The sequence below is a fragment of the Fusarium solani genome, assembly GCF_023522795.1.
Source record: "Fusarium solani strain SB1 chromosome Unknown bctg00000006, whole genome shotgun sequence".
Lineage (NCBI taxonomy): Eukaryota > Fungi > Ascomycota > Sordariomycetes > Hypocreales > Nectriaceae > Fusarium > Fusarium solani.
This window is the reverse complement of record NW_027072151.1, coordinates 2,505,131-2,520,079: the sequence shown is the minus strand read 5'-3', so window position 1 is coordinate 2,520,079 and position 14,949 is coordinate 2,505,131. Positions and strand designations below refer to the sequence as shown.

General features: G+C 51.2%; 5 protein-coding genes across 5 annotated transcripts; 2 read left to right on the top strand and 3 right to left on the bottom strand.

Annotated features, from left to right (window-relative positions):
- Positions 1–81: 81 nt before the first annotated feature.
- MRS44_010490 (uncharacterized protein) lies at positions 82–2,563 on the bottom strand (the record flags this gene model as incomplete). Its single annotated transcript, XM_046278834.2, has 6 exons — positions 82–634; positions 684–849; positions 903–1,600; positions 1,940–2,147; positions 2,263–2,343; positions 2,401–2,563. 6 exons carry the CDS (start codon positions 2,561–2,563, stop codon positions 82–84), a joined length of 1,869 nt encoding a protein of 622 aa, XP_046128478.2.
- Positions 2,564–3,534: 971 nt separating this feature from the next.
- MRS44_010489 (uncharacterized protein) lies at positions 3,535–6,110 on the bottom strand (the record flags this gene model as incomplete). The annotated part of the gene is made up of 2 exons (XM_046281524.2): positions 3,535–4,750; positions 5,362–6,110. 2 exons carry the CDS (start codon positions 6,108–6,110, stop codon positions 3,535–3,537), a joined length of 1,965 nt encoding a protein of 654 aa, XP_046128480.2.
- Positions 6,111–6,838: 728 nt separating this feature from the next.
- Positions 6,839–8,348, bottom strand: MRS44_010488 (uncharacterized protein; the record flags this gene model as incomplete). Its single annotated transcript, XM_046280204.2, has 3 exons — positions 6,839–6,898; positions 6,949–7,532; positions 7,583–8,348. The coding sequence occupies 3 exons, from the start codon at positions 8,346–8,348 to the stop codon at positions 6,839–6,841; spliced, it is 1,410 nt and encodes a 469-aa protein (XP_046128481.2).
- A 1,610-nt stretch (positions 8,349–9,958) lies between these two features.
- On the top strand, positions 9,959–11,521 carry MRS44_010487 (uncharacterized protein; the record flags this gene model as incomplete). The annotated part of the gene is made up of 1 exon (XM_046278835.2): positions 9,959–11,521. One exon carries the CDS (start codon positions 9,959–9,961, stop codon positions 11,519–11,521), a length of 1,563 nt encoding a protein of 520 aa, XP_046128482.2.
- A 730-nt stretch (positions 11,522–12,251) lies between these two features.
- Positions 12,252–13,935, top strand: MRS44_010486 (uncharacterized protein; the record flags this gene model as incomplete). Its single annotated transcript, XM_046274124.2, has 3 exons — positions 12,252–12,325; positions 12,381–13,133; positions 13,185–13,935. The coding sequence occupies 3 exons, from the start codon at positions 12,252–12,254 to the stop codon at positions 13,933–13,935; spliced, it is 1,578 nt and encodes a 525-aa protein (XP_046128483.2).
- Positions 13,936–14,949: the final 1,014 nt, after the last annotated feature.

The window sequence follows — 14,949 nt, the reverse complement described above, 5'->3', positions numbered from 1 at the left end:
TGGAGTGTCGGTTCGTGAGAGTGTTGGGGAGAGACCCCCTGAGTTTTGTGTGTAGTTGTCGTCTTCTAATCGGGTTCATCCTCAACTCAAGCCGAGCATTCTCTTCGAATTCTCGTACACCACCCAGGTGATGCTCAGAGCGGGTGCAACCTTGAGTAGGTTGGGTGTTAGACCCTTGTAGAGACCTCGGTAACCCTCCCGTTGGATCGTCTTCTTGGTTACATCCCAGATTCCCGTGTATGTCGCAGGGTGCATGGCAGTTCCTTGGGTCTGAAGTCGTGTTCGCACCACGTTCAATGGATAAACAACGCTGGCTCCGAAGGCTCCGGATGTTGCACCAATGATTCCGGTAGCGATATTCCCGGGTTTCACGTCGTCTTCGTGCACACCGTCGCGCTTCGCATAGTAGTTCTTGTAAGACTTCTTGAGCAGCTCGAATGTGCCCATGTCGATGGCACTATAAGGGAACATTCCCACCAGTCCCATAGTCAAGCCTCGGTAGCATGCGCGAACACCACCATCTGCGTACATCTTGATGGCCGTCTGTCGGACCAGGGCCACACCCTGAAGACCGTCCTTGACAGTCTCGCACTGTAGTCGAAATTTGAGGGTATCAAGTGGATATACAGAAGCCCTGCACACCTGTCAGCTCGTTTCAATCCAAGACGCAAACCACAACATACTGCGCAATCATGCCAGCAAGACCACCCGAGGTGAATTTGGACCACGAGCTGAGCTTCTTGGGATCTCCATGGCCCTCAAAGTTGGCGAGGGCCCGCTTGGCCGCTTCGTATGAGCCAAACTTGATGGCCGTCTCTGGCATAATCTTGACCACATTCAGGCCATTTCCTTGGCTTGTCAGCGTCTGAGACTCAATCGTCGACGCTGTTACCGCGACCTACCTGCAAAGAGACTCCGGACACCCCCTGACCTGACAAGATCCCGGATAGCATCGCTGAATGGTTTCGCGGCATTCTTCAGTGCGGCAACGGGACGCCCTTGCTTGAGCGCCGCGGCCGCCGTCTCGGCGCGACTAGTCGTATTAACTAGCAAATAAACCTTTAATCGATCGAGAGGTGCAGTAGCCGTCCGCGACACCCCGCCGGCGATGGCACCCGCAACAAAGTAGCCTGGATCAGGTACAAAGTCTGTTAGTCTATACTTCTTGTGCACTGTTGAGACTCCAGTGGTGTGTCCATGGGTGCCATCGCCGACGTGCTGTGATAGGGATTCGGCCACCTCGGGCGGCGTCTCGGTAGCCGGGTCGTCATAGTCGGGGTACGGGACTGCGGCAACGGTGGCCATGTTCTCGGTCGCGTCTTGGGGTTCGTCATCCAGTATCGAGGGGACCGCTGCTTGGGAAGATATCGTCCGGTCGGCAGGGGGCCTTGAGCCGTCGAAGGGGAATGCGACTCGGAGAAGAGAACCGAAAAGGGTTGAGAAAAGGGAGCGGAAGCCGTCCGTACCTAGACCTTCTAATGTTTCCTCGCTCACAAGTGTGTCTCCTTCTGGGGTCACGCTGACCACTGAGTAGTAAAAGTCGAGGACGGCATGGAGCTGGGAATCGTGGTCGTGGGGGGGCATAAAGAGGAGGAAGTTTCTGAGGCAGCATGATTAGTGAGTGGCTGCAATGACTGATCTGGGCTTTGCAAATAAATAAAAAGGCGAGATCAGGAAGAAACAAAATCTTGAATAGCGCCGAAGGGCTGCAGTCGAGAACAGAGCATATCGCGATCCGGTGCGAGCTCGGGCTTGGCACATGACGTTATGAGGTTTATCCCCGCCAAAATGACTGAGGGTCAGTAGCCATGAGCATCATCTGACGGGAATGGGTGAATGAGACGCGCAGATGATGCAGTGGAGACGACCAGGGCAGAGTTTTTGTCAACGAGAAAGAAAAGAAAAAGAAACGGAAAATATGGAAAATGGTGTGACTAACCGCCATTCATCGAAGCTGACGTAGCCATCGTTGTTGAGATCCATGTCGTTGAAAAACTCGGCGAGGCGGCGGTTCGACAATGTGAGACCGGCGTTCTTAAAGGCCGTCTGGAGCTCCAGCTTGTCGAGCTTTCCGTTTCCATCCTTGTCAATTGCCCTAAAGAGGGCAAACAGCTGCCTCTCTGCCTTTTCGACAAACTTTCGAAACTCTACAGTAAAGAAAAAAAGGGTAAGCTTGCTTGTTTGTCTGCGGGTTGAGCTGCCGAGCGAGCTCCGGAGGATCGGGAACTTCGGGCGTAGAGATGGAGATGGAGGCATGCGTACCTTCGTATTGGATCTTTCCATCGCGGTTCTTGTCCACCTCGTCCATGATGCGCTTGAGCATGTCGTCGGCGTTCTTCATGGCTGCGATGGCCCATCAGCATGTCGTGGTCCGTCTCTTTCAAGCTCCCGCTCGCTTACGATGATCAATCCTCCGGAGCCCCTTCTGCAGACCTTTGAGGTCCAGCTCGCCCGTCTTGTCGGGCTCGAGGCTCGTCCACAGCTCCTCGACGCGGGCATCGCGAGAGTTCTGCGACTCCCTCAAGCCATCTCCGACTTCGCTAACCAGCTTGGACACGCTCATGACGAAGGAGGCGCCGGCGGCATATCTCGCCGGGAGGTAGATGTCCGGCGATTCGATGTCCGGGGTGGTGATCGAGGGGCGGTCGCAAGAAGAGGAGGAGTAGTCGTCGTCGTCGACAGAGCGGAAGAGGTCAAGGTGCGGCGACGGCGATTGTTATCGGGGTTACGGAGAGGACATGGCTGAGCTGGAGGACGGGAGATAGCTGGAGATCCAATGGGGATGCCAATCGACGAGGGTTCGGGAGAGGGTGACCAGGTTGTGACGTTTTGAGGTCCACGGGGTAAAAGAGCCTGAAATCCAATCCAATGCAGTGGAGAGCCTGCCCGGGCAGCACATGCCGCAGAGGCCCCATAGGTGAGGTGCCGTAACAGGCGCCAGGGCCCCTAAAGGCCCTCCCGCTGCCAACGCCGGGGGATTCAGGGAAGCTCGGCGATCAATCAGAGCCCTTGCATTATGTCTAGCGCCCCGGAAGGACCCGCCGACCTGGCTGAGAAGTCGCTCTGTCTCGGCTCAAGGGCTTTGAACGAATTTCTCTTCCAGGCAAAATATTCGCTTAGCAAGCACTTGGACATGCTGTTAGCCCGTCTTGTTCTTCAATTGATGCCCTGCGGTCGGATCCGGAGGCGTTTTCCCATCCCTGCCTGACCTGCAGTTATTCCCTGTCTCCTTGATTGGTTGCGTAGATCCGAGGCACCAAGACCTTGAAGTTGGAGTCCGGTGACATTTCGTGGCTGGTGGTGGCGTCGATTGATTCGATTCAACCATGGATTCGGATTCGGATCTTATCAAACACCATCCAAGCCATCAGCCTTATAGCGCAAAGTATGCCAATGTCGCATTCTTGATCTATATGCCACAGTACCAACTGGCCCGAGACACCCAAACGCCGCATCGATGCTATGTATGTATGATTCCCAAACCGTCCAAACGCTTCATGTCTCGTTCCTCATGTCATCCATGCTGAATACTGCTTACTTATCCAACCCCCGAGCCTTCACAAACCGGTTGATTTGCTCCCGTGTGAGCTTGTCGTTATATTGCTCGTAGCATTCGTAAAAGGAAATGATCTCCTGCGTGGCGTCCACCATGGACGCGATCTCTACGTTGCTCTCGACCAGCCAGGCCGCGAACCTCTGCACACGCGAGACTCTAGCCTGCTGCTGCTTCTCTTTGGGCTCTGCAGGGCTAGCATCCGAGAATCCAGTCTGTGAGGACTGTCCCTGGGCTCGCAACAGCGCTTGCTGAGCGGCCGCGAGACCCGCGGCAGCCGCAGAGCCAGAGCTTTGTCCAGGTGCCGAATTATTAGGTCGAAGCACCAGAGCCAGCAGGATAGCCACCAGTGCAATAATATGCGGAGCGTATAAAAGGGGTAGGTCGGTCATGTAGTGGTCGTTGATGACCGACCGGGCCAGCTGAACCTCGTCCTCCACCAGCGACAGCTCAGATCGCAGAGCGCTGATGCTCCGGTACGGCTGGTGCACAATGAGCTGCGACCGCATCTCGCTGATCATAAAGAACTCGCACTCGCCCAGCTTGGACGTGTCGATGGCGACGAGGTCTCCCCACATCTGCCGAGCCTCGGTCACGATCAGCCTGATGTGTTGAGGCGATTCCTCCATCTTGCATGCCAGATAGATAGCGGTCGCGATGACAAGGTATGGGTTCGTTCGGCGGATCTCGACTTTCGAATAGAATCGCTTCATGTAGACTTGGGCCGTGGCCATGGACTGCTGTCGGATCGTGAGGCGCTTTGCTAACCGTATCAACTCTGCAGAGAAGTCAGCGACGCTGTCCACGCAGCCCGAGGTGAATAACGCACGTTGATTAAAGTAGATATTTAGATGGCGCTGCTGCGGGAGCGGGAACATGCGGACGAGTTCGGCGTTGTCGTCTTCGAGTTTCTGTCGCATCGTTACCAGCTGATCCTTGGTGAACTGCCAGAAGCGACGTTGCGTCGACTCCCAGTAGTTGGCCGACATGGCTTCTCGAGACGCGCCCGTCAAGGCGTCTTTCCGGCGAAGCTGCAGCTCTCGTGGATGGGAGAATGAGACCAGCTGGGAGGCTGATCCGAGGTGAACAAGGCACGTTGAAGAGGGGAGAGTCCGGTCTCGTTGAGGCGAGGCTGGCGACCGCCACCGCCGATCGGAACGTCCGGTGGCTGGAGCGGCGCGCCAACAAGGCTGAATCCTGTTGTGGCTGGTGCATGCACTGCATAGGGGCATTCACTTTGACACACATGCAAGCCAAACTTGAATGCTTGAAATTTTTCAAAGTAGAATGGAGCTCAATGAGGGGCAGACTGCCTTGAAGGAAGATTTGCTGAGGCAGCGATGGTGCACATCGTGATGCGAATGATAACCATTAACACGGATGACCCTTGCACACTTGAATGAATCGATAGCATGTTATCTTGATTTTAGTTCCCCGATGACTATTTTGGCCTTTCTTAGCATTTTAATTCTTTCGTTATGTCCTTCGCGGTCACTAAGTCGGCGGGTACTAGGTTTCGCCAATGAACAAGACCGCGATGTCAGGCGACAAGGCGAATAACCTACCTATTCAGCCGAGACAGGCTCGGAAACCATTCATAAGTCAAACGGATATGTGAAGTATAGTTGATTAAATACTTTCTATTACCCGGGCTTCGTTGATACTATTCATGTACATCGATCTATTCCTCACCCTAATACTCAGATTTAAGCACGTCGAGATTGGAGGGTTCAATACCTGTTTTCCGAGCCCCTGAATACCTGTATACTGGGATTCATAACTAATTCCAGGTTTATTCCTTTCCGTACCTGAGTTCCTGTCGTTCTTCCACAAGATCTGCCACCTGTCCTGCCCTTTCCGTCCCAAGACCCCGGAAGCCCTTGATAACACCGGCGCGGTCTCCAGCTGGCTCCTCCTGGCTCATCTTGAACTTTCCTTCCATGCGCTCAACCTTGATCTCGACTCCAATGATAGCCTTCTTCAGAAGCTCGGTATACTTCGCGGGAGCATCGGTCACTTCCCAGGCCTCGGGTCTGCCATCCTCGCCGGTGTGTTTCATGATGTTGACCTCCATGTGCCTGGTAAGGGCGTCGATCTGCGAGTTGAGATAGGCAGAGGTCTCCTCCGACTTGGAGTCGACGTAGACGGTCGCCTTTCCATATACCTGCACAGCGGCGTAGTTCCAGGTAGGAACCACCTTTTGAGACTTGGGCTTGGTCTCGGAGAGAAACTCGGGAGGGATGTAGGCGTGAACTGGAGACTGAAAGAGGACTAAAACGTCATGTTCCAGCACGCGAGTGGACTTTGTGGTAGTTTCCTCGATGATGGCTTTGCTCTGGGGGTTTGCCCTGGCCAAATGACCTCTCAGAGTTCCAAGCTCCGTCTCGCTTGATTCATCTTCAATGTCCAGAACAAAGGGTATGTGACTGGCTTGGAGGTATGGGAAAGCCCCTGAAGGCGATGAGATGACTGTGGTGAAGAGGCCCAGGGGGTTTTCTCTGATAAGACGTCGGAGAGCCCGGAGATCCTTCTCTGCGTGAATGTCGCGAATGTACATGATGGCGAGGGTTGGTTGTGTGAAGCGAATATTGGCAGAGCCTGGAACGTGAACCTAGGCCGAGAAAGAGATTGTTTTGAGAGCCACGGGAATTCAATATCAACAGAATCAAAAGTGCAAGAGAGGAATATGGGATGGTTTATATGTCTTGATCAACGACCCTCTTCAGTGTTCTCCAAGCTAACCTCCCCAGGTAAACCTGACCTTTGGAAGTCCCTTGATTGGTCACCTCTACCTGTCAGTGAGTCCTTGAAGGACAATCACCCCTGAATTCCCACAGAGGGTGAAAGAAAAAGCGGAACGTGCCAATATGCAATGTGAGTGAGGCGGCCCGCTGCCTTTTCTGTCGGGCTGTTGGCTGTTGACCGCTGAGTGGGACATGTCCCTGGTGACATAATGATATGCTTATATAAGGGGCCCGCGTACGCCAACAATGGACGAGTGTCGTGGGAGGACAAGAATCTGACTGCAGAGCAGAAGCGGATCGAGGAGCCGCCAGGGCTAATAGCGGGCCGCAAGTTCCGCCAAGCTTGAATCATTGAGGAGGTATCATAAACTGACTTCATGGTATATATACAACACGTATTACAAAAGCTCTGAATCAGAAATCATAACCCGTCCCACAGAAGAGATATTTCAAACCAGTTCACCTGAACGAAGAGATTATACGGGGCAAGATGGTCCTGCCGCTTGGCATCTCCGTTCATGATAAGGTGCTCGACACTAACTCATCGACCAACGCTGCATGAGAAGGGTCTGCTGATGGAGCCCGAATCAAACTTTTTGATCTACCAGACCAGTTAGTTTACAGTATCAAAGTGACGAGAAGTGAACTCACGATTTCCACCACACTGGCATAAGTACCGATGCAAAAGACGGTGACGCCCAGAACGAATACGGTAAGGTTTGCCATCGCCGTCCACAAGTTGTGCTTTTCGTGCCACTTTCCTTCCCTCAGAAGGCAATACCACATAATTGGAGGGATATAGAACGAGGTCCCCGCGACGAAAAGACAGCCAGTCAGCGATAGGAGTTCCGAGAAGAAAGGGATCGCCTCAGAAATAATCCAAGCGACAAGGCTAATGGTAGTCACAACCACTATCCAGCTAATCCATCCCTTGGCCGTATTGATATAACGTGTGATGGAGTTTTTATAGATTCTCCCATGAATGAACCGGGCAGCGACAGTTGTGTTGATAGAGCCCGAGATGTAGATGACTGGGATCGCGAGGCCAAACGCGATCTTTGAAATTAGGGGGCCAGCCGAGAGCAACGCGGGTGACTTGACGTCCTGTCCAACAAAGACGTAGATGAGGGACCCGGTAAGCGTGTAAATGGTGGTCTGGATCACGCCAAAGGTCGAGATGGACTTGGTGAAATCCTCTGGCGTATGCATCTCATCCATATAGGATATTTGTCCAACTGGGCATTCCAAGTCAGCATAGTAAGTGACCAAGGCTTCAAAAACTTACTAGCAAACGCATAGGCAAAAACAATGTTTGAAATTGCAACAAAAGCTTCAGCAAGGCTGATGTTTTCCTTGGGCCAGGCAGACCAAGGATTCTCCGGCTCAGACGACTGCACCCCTGTAGCGATGACTGTGATTCCGATAGCAATCAGAATAGAGGCAAAGTCGATATAACCCAAGATGGCAACTTCTGAGAACGAGGGTGGGATGGCGAGAATCAATAGGATAATGGCCGACATGACCCCAAAAACCAGAGAACACACGTCGCTTTCTGTCATGGTGACAAAGGCAATAGTGCCAGTTAAGCAATGTGATCCAACAACTAGAGTAAGTAAAGACACAAAGATGATACTGAACAACACATCACCCCACTTCCCCATCAAAAGGGTTCCCACATCGACATAACTCTTGGCCTCGGGGTACTTGAGTTTGACGAGGCCGATGATATAGCTGGCGTAGATGGCGACGAACCCGAAGAAGATTGTGACAATGACTCCTGGTATCATTCCCAGCGTTGCGTATGCTCCGGGGAGACTCAGACTACCAAGGGCGATGGCAGTGACGATGAGGATGACGGTGAGGCGCTTCCAGCCCAGACGATGAAAGTAGGCATCGCCCTGGGCTGTCTTTTCTTTCTCAAGGTCTAGACCCATGACTTGGCCGAGAGCTTCGTCAGAGGTTCGACGAATAGCTTCGATCTTGTCCATGTCTGAGATGTTCTTGTCGTCTGAGGAGCTCTCAGGGGCAGGAGGGGTGATGTAGTGATCCATGACGACGATATTAGTTGACTGATAAAGAACTACAGTCCTTATCGACATGCAGCGCAAGAGATGGCTTTTTATAAGCTTTTTAAGAAAAGCCGTAAAACTGCAAGACAAGCAATAAGGCGTGCAGGTCATGACAAGGCGTCCAATGCGAGTCTCGTTATTCCGTGATCCTTGATGAAACCCCAGACGGCGGGTCTCCTTCTTCCCCATGGGGGATTAGAATCTCCCCACAGTCCCCGCAAAAGTCTCGTGTTGTAATAAGGAGAGCGTTTTTCGAGGTGTGAGTTTGGGGCAGATTTTTGTCGTTTTTGTGCCTCGTTGGCTGGGAGGAGCTGGACGTGGTCGAGCTGTAGCACCACGAACTTCCTGGCGATATACAACTTTGTAGAGTGTCTTGTTATCTATCGTAGTATGTGAACAAAGTGCTTGATATTACTATCAGGGGAGAATCTAGCCAAGTCGGATGACCGGGCCCCAGAAGAAACATCCGCTATGACCCCGTATCCGCCGGCAGGGACGAGGAAACTTCCCATATAGGAAACAGACTAGTAATGATCAACAGACTATAACGTAAAATATCTGTCAAGAAAACCCGCTCTCGTCTGTTTAGGCAGGTGAATGTGTCTTGAGGCTGTGGATGCCTCTGAAATGACTTGTTTCTGCCTGGTCATTGTGTCGTTGAGGTTTTTGTTTCCTGCTCAAGTGGAGGAGGAGATTTCAATGGGTTTCAATTTTTGGAAGAAAAAAATCAATATTGATGGTGATCAAAGCTTTTCTGAATAAATGAAAACGGACAGATGCAAACAGGGTGGGATCAATGTTCTCTCTCTTTCCACTGAGTTGAAAGGAATGCATCAAACCGTGGGAGTCAACTCTTGTCACTTGTGGGAGATCCATCCCATTGCGTATAATATTATCCCTCTTTGTTAAGTGCTTCACTTTCGTTCCCGCAAAGGCAAAGAGTGTATCAGGCATAGTAGCAAAGAACACGGTCTTGATATCCTCTTCCAGACAGCTAGCCACAGGAGGGAACAAAGTTTCTAACACATGGCCAACTCAATGCTGCATTAACGCCGGGATATGGCATATCCGCCTGCCAGTGCCTGGTGAACTTTATCCCCGAGGAGTTTATCTTAGATCACTTGATTCAAAATAAGTGCCATAAAGTTCAAACCCTGCCTATCGATAAAGTGAATGTATCCATTAAACTCATTCACAGGAAGTCGTCGGTTGCACAACTGGTTCTGCCGCTAATCAGGCACTGTAAACACCGACAAAGCTATGCACTGCAAGACAAAACTTTATACAACAAACTCTATAAGCAATAATAATAAACAAAGCGTCTCCTATTAATATTCCATTTCCTCCCTTTTCCTTCAACAAACAAAGAAAGCCAATTTTTTCCCTAATTGTTACTTCATTTTACAAAACATGTTCAACAATCAACCCAATCACTTCTCGCATCCATTATTCAACATCACAAACAGGCATCAGACTCTGTTCGCCCACTTGCTCATATTATTTGATCAACCACACACAAGCTCCAGACTCTGATGTAAAGCACATCATCTCAGTCCCAAATGTCTTCCGCATAACCATCACTCGACAGCATCATGGAGGGACCCAGGGGTGAGGTCAGAGACCACACCCTTCACGCCACAAACTTCAACGAGGTGTATCCCCTATGCCCCTGGGCTCGCAGAGAGAAACGTCTGGCAATCTTTTCAACTTATCCACCAAGACATACCCATCGTTGTCCCGCTGGTGGTCAACCGGTTCTGCTTTACCAATCCGACAGATCTTTCAGCTGGGACAGCATCCAGGTCGTCGGCTTTCACGTGGACACCGCCTTTGGATATCACCAAGGAATTCGAGAGCTGTATAAATGCGCCCGAGAGGTTTTCCAGAGCCAACCTACTCGTTTATTTGTCCATGGATACTTTGTCTATGGTTCTTCTCTCGAGCGGTGGGTGTTTGACCGATCTGGCATGTACTGCTCTGGATCAACACCTTTTGACCCAAACTCGATATGGCCCGGCACCATTATGAACCAGTTGATTGTCGACGTCCTTAAGAACTACCAATGGATGAGTGACATCGAGTTGGGCGTGAATCCAAGCGTTCGCTATGATGGTATAGGGAGTTATATCCCGGCTCATGGCTACTATCCTCAGCCCAGGCTTTACCTGGAACGAACGCCGCTCGTACATCCCCGCAAGATCGTGAGCCGATGCACCATTTGCTACCGAGCAAGGACGTTTGGTTCCGAGTACGAATACGTCGTCAAGTTCTCATGGCGGTCGCGATCCCGAAGCCCGGAGGAAGAGATGCTACGGCTTGCCAGGCAGCGAAACGTCCAGGGAGTGGTGCGACTGGTCAGCTATCATGTAGTTGATAAACCATCCAACCTTTGTCAACGCTTGCAGCTTATAAGGCACAGGGACTTCCCACGTGCTGATCCAGCGGCTACGCCGTCAAGGGACTTGGACATGTCCTGCCTGGTTGTCACCCCGTCCGGACGCCCCATATCAAAGTTCGACGACATCCCAGAGCTACTCGAGGCCTTCCGCGATGCCCTCAAGGCACATCGTTCTCTATACTTCGACGGTGGGATCCTCCATCGGGATATCTCCACTGGAAACATTATCATCCCCGATGTTGAGAAAGAAGGGGAGCCGCGGGGAATGTTAATCGACCTTGACCTGAGCAAAGAAGTAGCAGACCTCTCAACTACAGCGGACCAGATCGTTGGAACCAGACCCTTCATGTCAATCGACTTGATGAAACACGGACAGCGCTCGTGTCTTCATGATCTGGACTCTTTCTTCTTCGTCTTTCTCTGGGTTGTCATCTGCCGAGACGACGAACCCTCACCTGAGAGCGTGCTCGACGGTTGGAGCGACGGAAGCTTTGATCACCTAGCGAGACTAAAAGCCAAGGACATCTCGTTAGACAACTTTCACGTCCTTGTATCAGAGTTCCCGCCCTTGTTCAAGTGTCTCAGCAGGCTAGCGTACGAGCTGCGTGGCATGGTCGATACCCCGTGGAAGTATATTTCCCATCCTGGGCAGAAACGTCAGATTGAGCGTCGGTATGTTGAGATGATCGGCGCTTTCGAGGCTACCTTGGACGACTATATGTCTAGAAAGCTCGAAGGGGGTTTTGAAGAGGACTGAGCTGGCTCTTGCGATGAGCCACTACTAATAAGCAGGAAATTACAAGGCAAACGGCACGATAGGCATAACAACAAGATCAGCGGGTAGTATAGGGTTATCGGGTTCCACGGGGTCAAGCTACCAACATTTGGTGGCAGAAGAGTGGCATTGTATATGTTGTCTCCGCGGGCAGATGTTCGTCATACTATTATATTAGATTGTCGAACGCAATCCGTTCAAGTCTAGAACATTGATCCAGAGTGCCGTGCATGTGCTTACCCCCTCCTGCAGATGGTGACAGCCCTTGACAATAGGGCGCAGCGCCATGGCATGCCACGTGGTGGGTCACTCCCCACGAACCATCCATCACGATCCGGAGTATCATGTACAAGAATGCGAGCAAGAGCTGCTATTATTACAGTCTTATCCAGTAAATACTATAGCTAATCCTTATGGCAACCAAGTATTCACTAGTCTCTTGCTGGGGGGCCATAGTTGCCAGCAAGCTCGTGAGTGTTTCCAACTAACAGCCAGGATGATGGCCGTGGCCGAGTCATTTCATCTGAGGCTGCCCATCTTGTACAACTCCGGCCGGCGGCCTACCTGGTCCCGGCCCGGTATGGCATAACACCAATGAAAACCGGGCCAGCTATCAAGTATAAAAGCCAGGGTGCGACCAGACATGTACAGTCATGGATTTATCTCGTCATCGTACCGTCTTGCAGATTACACTCTTTGTCTCACTTACACCATGGCTTCCACGAGGGCATCTACTGATGAACAGCATGAGCACACATCATCCGACCTGGACAAGAACCAAAAGAGGTTTGTTTCTATCACATCCGGCTTTATAGTTACTCGCTTATTCTTTCGTGTCAAGGAAACTCCGTAACCGTCTCTCCCAGCGCGCCTTTCGTCGAAGACAAGCCGAGTATCTCAGGGATCTAAGAAACCGAGCCGAAGCCTCGCAGAAGCCAGACAATGAGAGAGTCGCCGAGCTCGAAGAGGAGAATGGCCGTCTACGCGCTCACATCACCGAGCTACAGTCGCGGTTGGAAGGTGTACAAGTCACGCTTCAGATGATAGCTTCATCATCTTCCAAGATCCTTGGTCGATCTGAGAGTTCTCTGCCTCGTCAACCAAGGATTGAAGAGAGAGATTCGGAGCAGGAAGAGAACGAGCCATCAAGGGACTACTCCATTGCTGCTGATAAAGCACAGTCTGAGGCCAGTTCCTGGCCATCTTTTTCCTCTGCTGCCCTCGAAGCTATCCAAATCCCTGACCTATCCTTCCCAACCGACGTCGACTCTACCATTGAAATACCAACCAGTGGCGCCGTTCAAGCGAGATCCAGCCTACTCCGCGACGTCATAGACAGCGTAGGCCCAATCGACCCGAACCTATCCAAGTCCCCCCTACAGCTACAGAGGATACCAAATATCTGGAACTTCAACTATCAGATGGGCAGCCAGTCATATATCGATGCCATCGAGTCTTGTGCGTCCTCCAGACCCACGAGCGGTTTGAGATGGGTCGATTCCAACTCGCCAATCTCGGACCACATCCAGATCTTGAAGAGATTGTTATTGACCAAGCTGAAGCCGACGATTCTCGATAACCGGTCTTGCCAAACGTGAGTCTATTAACCCCAAAAGCTAACAGGTTACGCTTACATGCCATATAGACTCTATCAGTCTGTCTCTACCGTGCTAGCCATGTTCAACAGCGTCACTCGCCCCGACGTTATGAACTGGTACGCAAAGACGAGGTTCTTCCACATCATCGAGCTCACTGCTTGGCAAATATTGCCCTGCTCCCTCACCTACGCAAGAGTGCACGAACGATATCGACCGACAGAGCTTCAACTTGGTCTGCAAGGGCAGTACCCTTGCGTTGTCGACTGGATCCCTTTTGCGTCGATACGAGATCGGATTATACAACTCCATGCCGCCAACCCCTGTGTTGACCAGATATTCTGCGATACCGTCAGTGCATACGTTGTCGAGTCAACCCTCTCTGAGTTGGTAGTAGGGGGTTCCTTGATGAAGGTTTACATCCGCGTAACAGATCTCATCGCAAGCATGGCTCTCCAACAAGGCGAAGACGAAGTCATAGACAACATGGCATCCCTCCCAGCGCCTGACATCAAGACGCTCTTCTCATCCCCGGAGTACGCGTACCTCGCCTTCAAGCATCTCAAGATGGACTGCGGAGCCTCGTACTACAAGATCGACCCCGTCTTTTTCAGCAAGTACCCCGAGCTATGTGATCCATCCGACGATATTGTAGCCTCAGGTGTGCCCCTCAAGCCGGGGACGCAGACAACACTTACAAGCCCCAACTACGTCGACGCCATGACAGTTGCGACTTATTGTAGTTTTATCAACTTTTCCTTTGACGCGGCTACGGCACTGTCACGGTTAGAGTATGTCTAACCAATGTCCGGTCTTTCAATTTTAGCGGTTTAGAATTAGCTATATTGGCGTTCATGATGATCACTCGTTCTGGTGTGCAAGGATATCAGGTTAAATACGTTCAAAATACCACTTAATTCCACAAATCTGATACTAAAGTACTGAAAAGTACAAGATGCTTACACGCCTGCTCAGCTAGAATGCAGCGGACCGAAATTGCAGATACCTACACAATAACTTAGCCCACCTAGTTTCCATGATGAACTTCCCCAGCTCATGACTGACGTAAATGCGCCGCCGGCGGGAACTTCGATACCGGACCGGCCGCATGCAGCATTCAACTGATACCTCTCCACCTTGCGTCAAGTTGTGCAAACTGCACGCCATGGAATCATCCCCTCTGCTCAGACCTTACACACCAAATCATGACTAGGAAACAATCCACAAAGCAGAAACTGCCAATCAGGAACGCCGCTGTCAACGATCCGCTGATAACGGAGGGCGTCCATGGCACAGGGCGCTCGACGTTGACAGTGAGGCGCCTATATCGACACTAGGGCGCGCTTCATGTCGATCCAAGGGCGTTTCTTCTCCACAACTTGACGAGTCACGCGTTGTACGTCTCAGATATCTCCGGTGTGAACAGAAGCAATACCATGTGATTTGGTTTCCCTCATGCATGCTTTTGATGCAAGTGAGCCGAGCGTTGACCCTTGCGTCTTCGGTCGTCAATATATATTTGACTGTATGTTTAAAGTCTTGTAGTTTCTAACCAGTATATCCTCAAACCATCAAGAGGCTCTATTAGAGTATCAAGGCTTGGTATCAGTTTATTCAAAACCTACCGCTGCTTACATTAGTCTAGTTTAGAGAACGAGCCATGGCAGCTCAGAGATGGAACTTGGATATAGTACATAGCATTGTCTGAAGACAAGAAGAATCAAAGGGGATAGATAGAAACTTCGAAGCTACATCCTCGCCCCAGGGTCGTTCTAATAGAATATCCAGCTACATGCTCGTCACGATGTTTGTTGA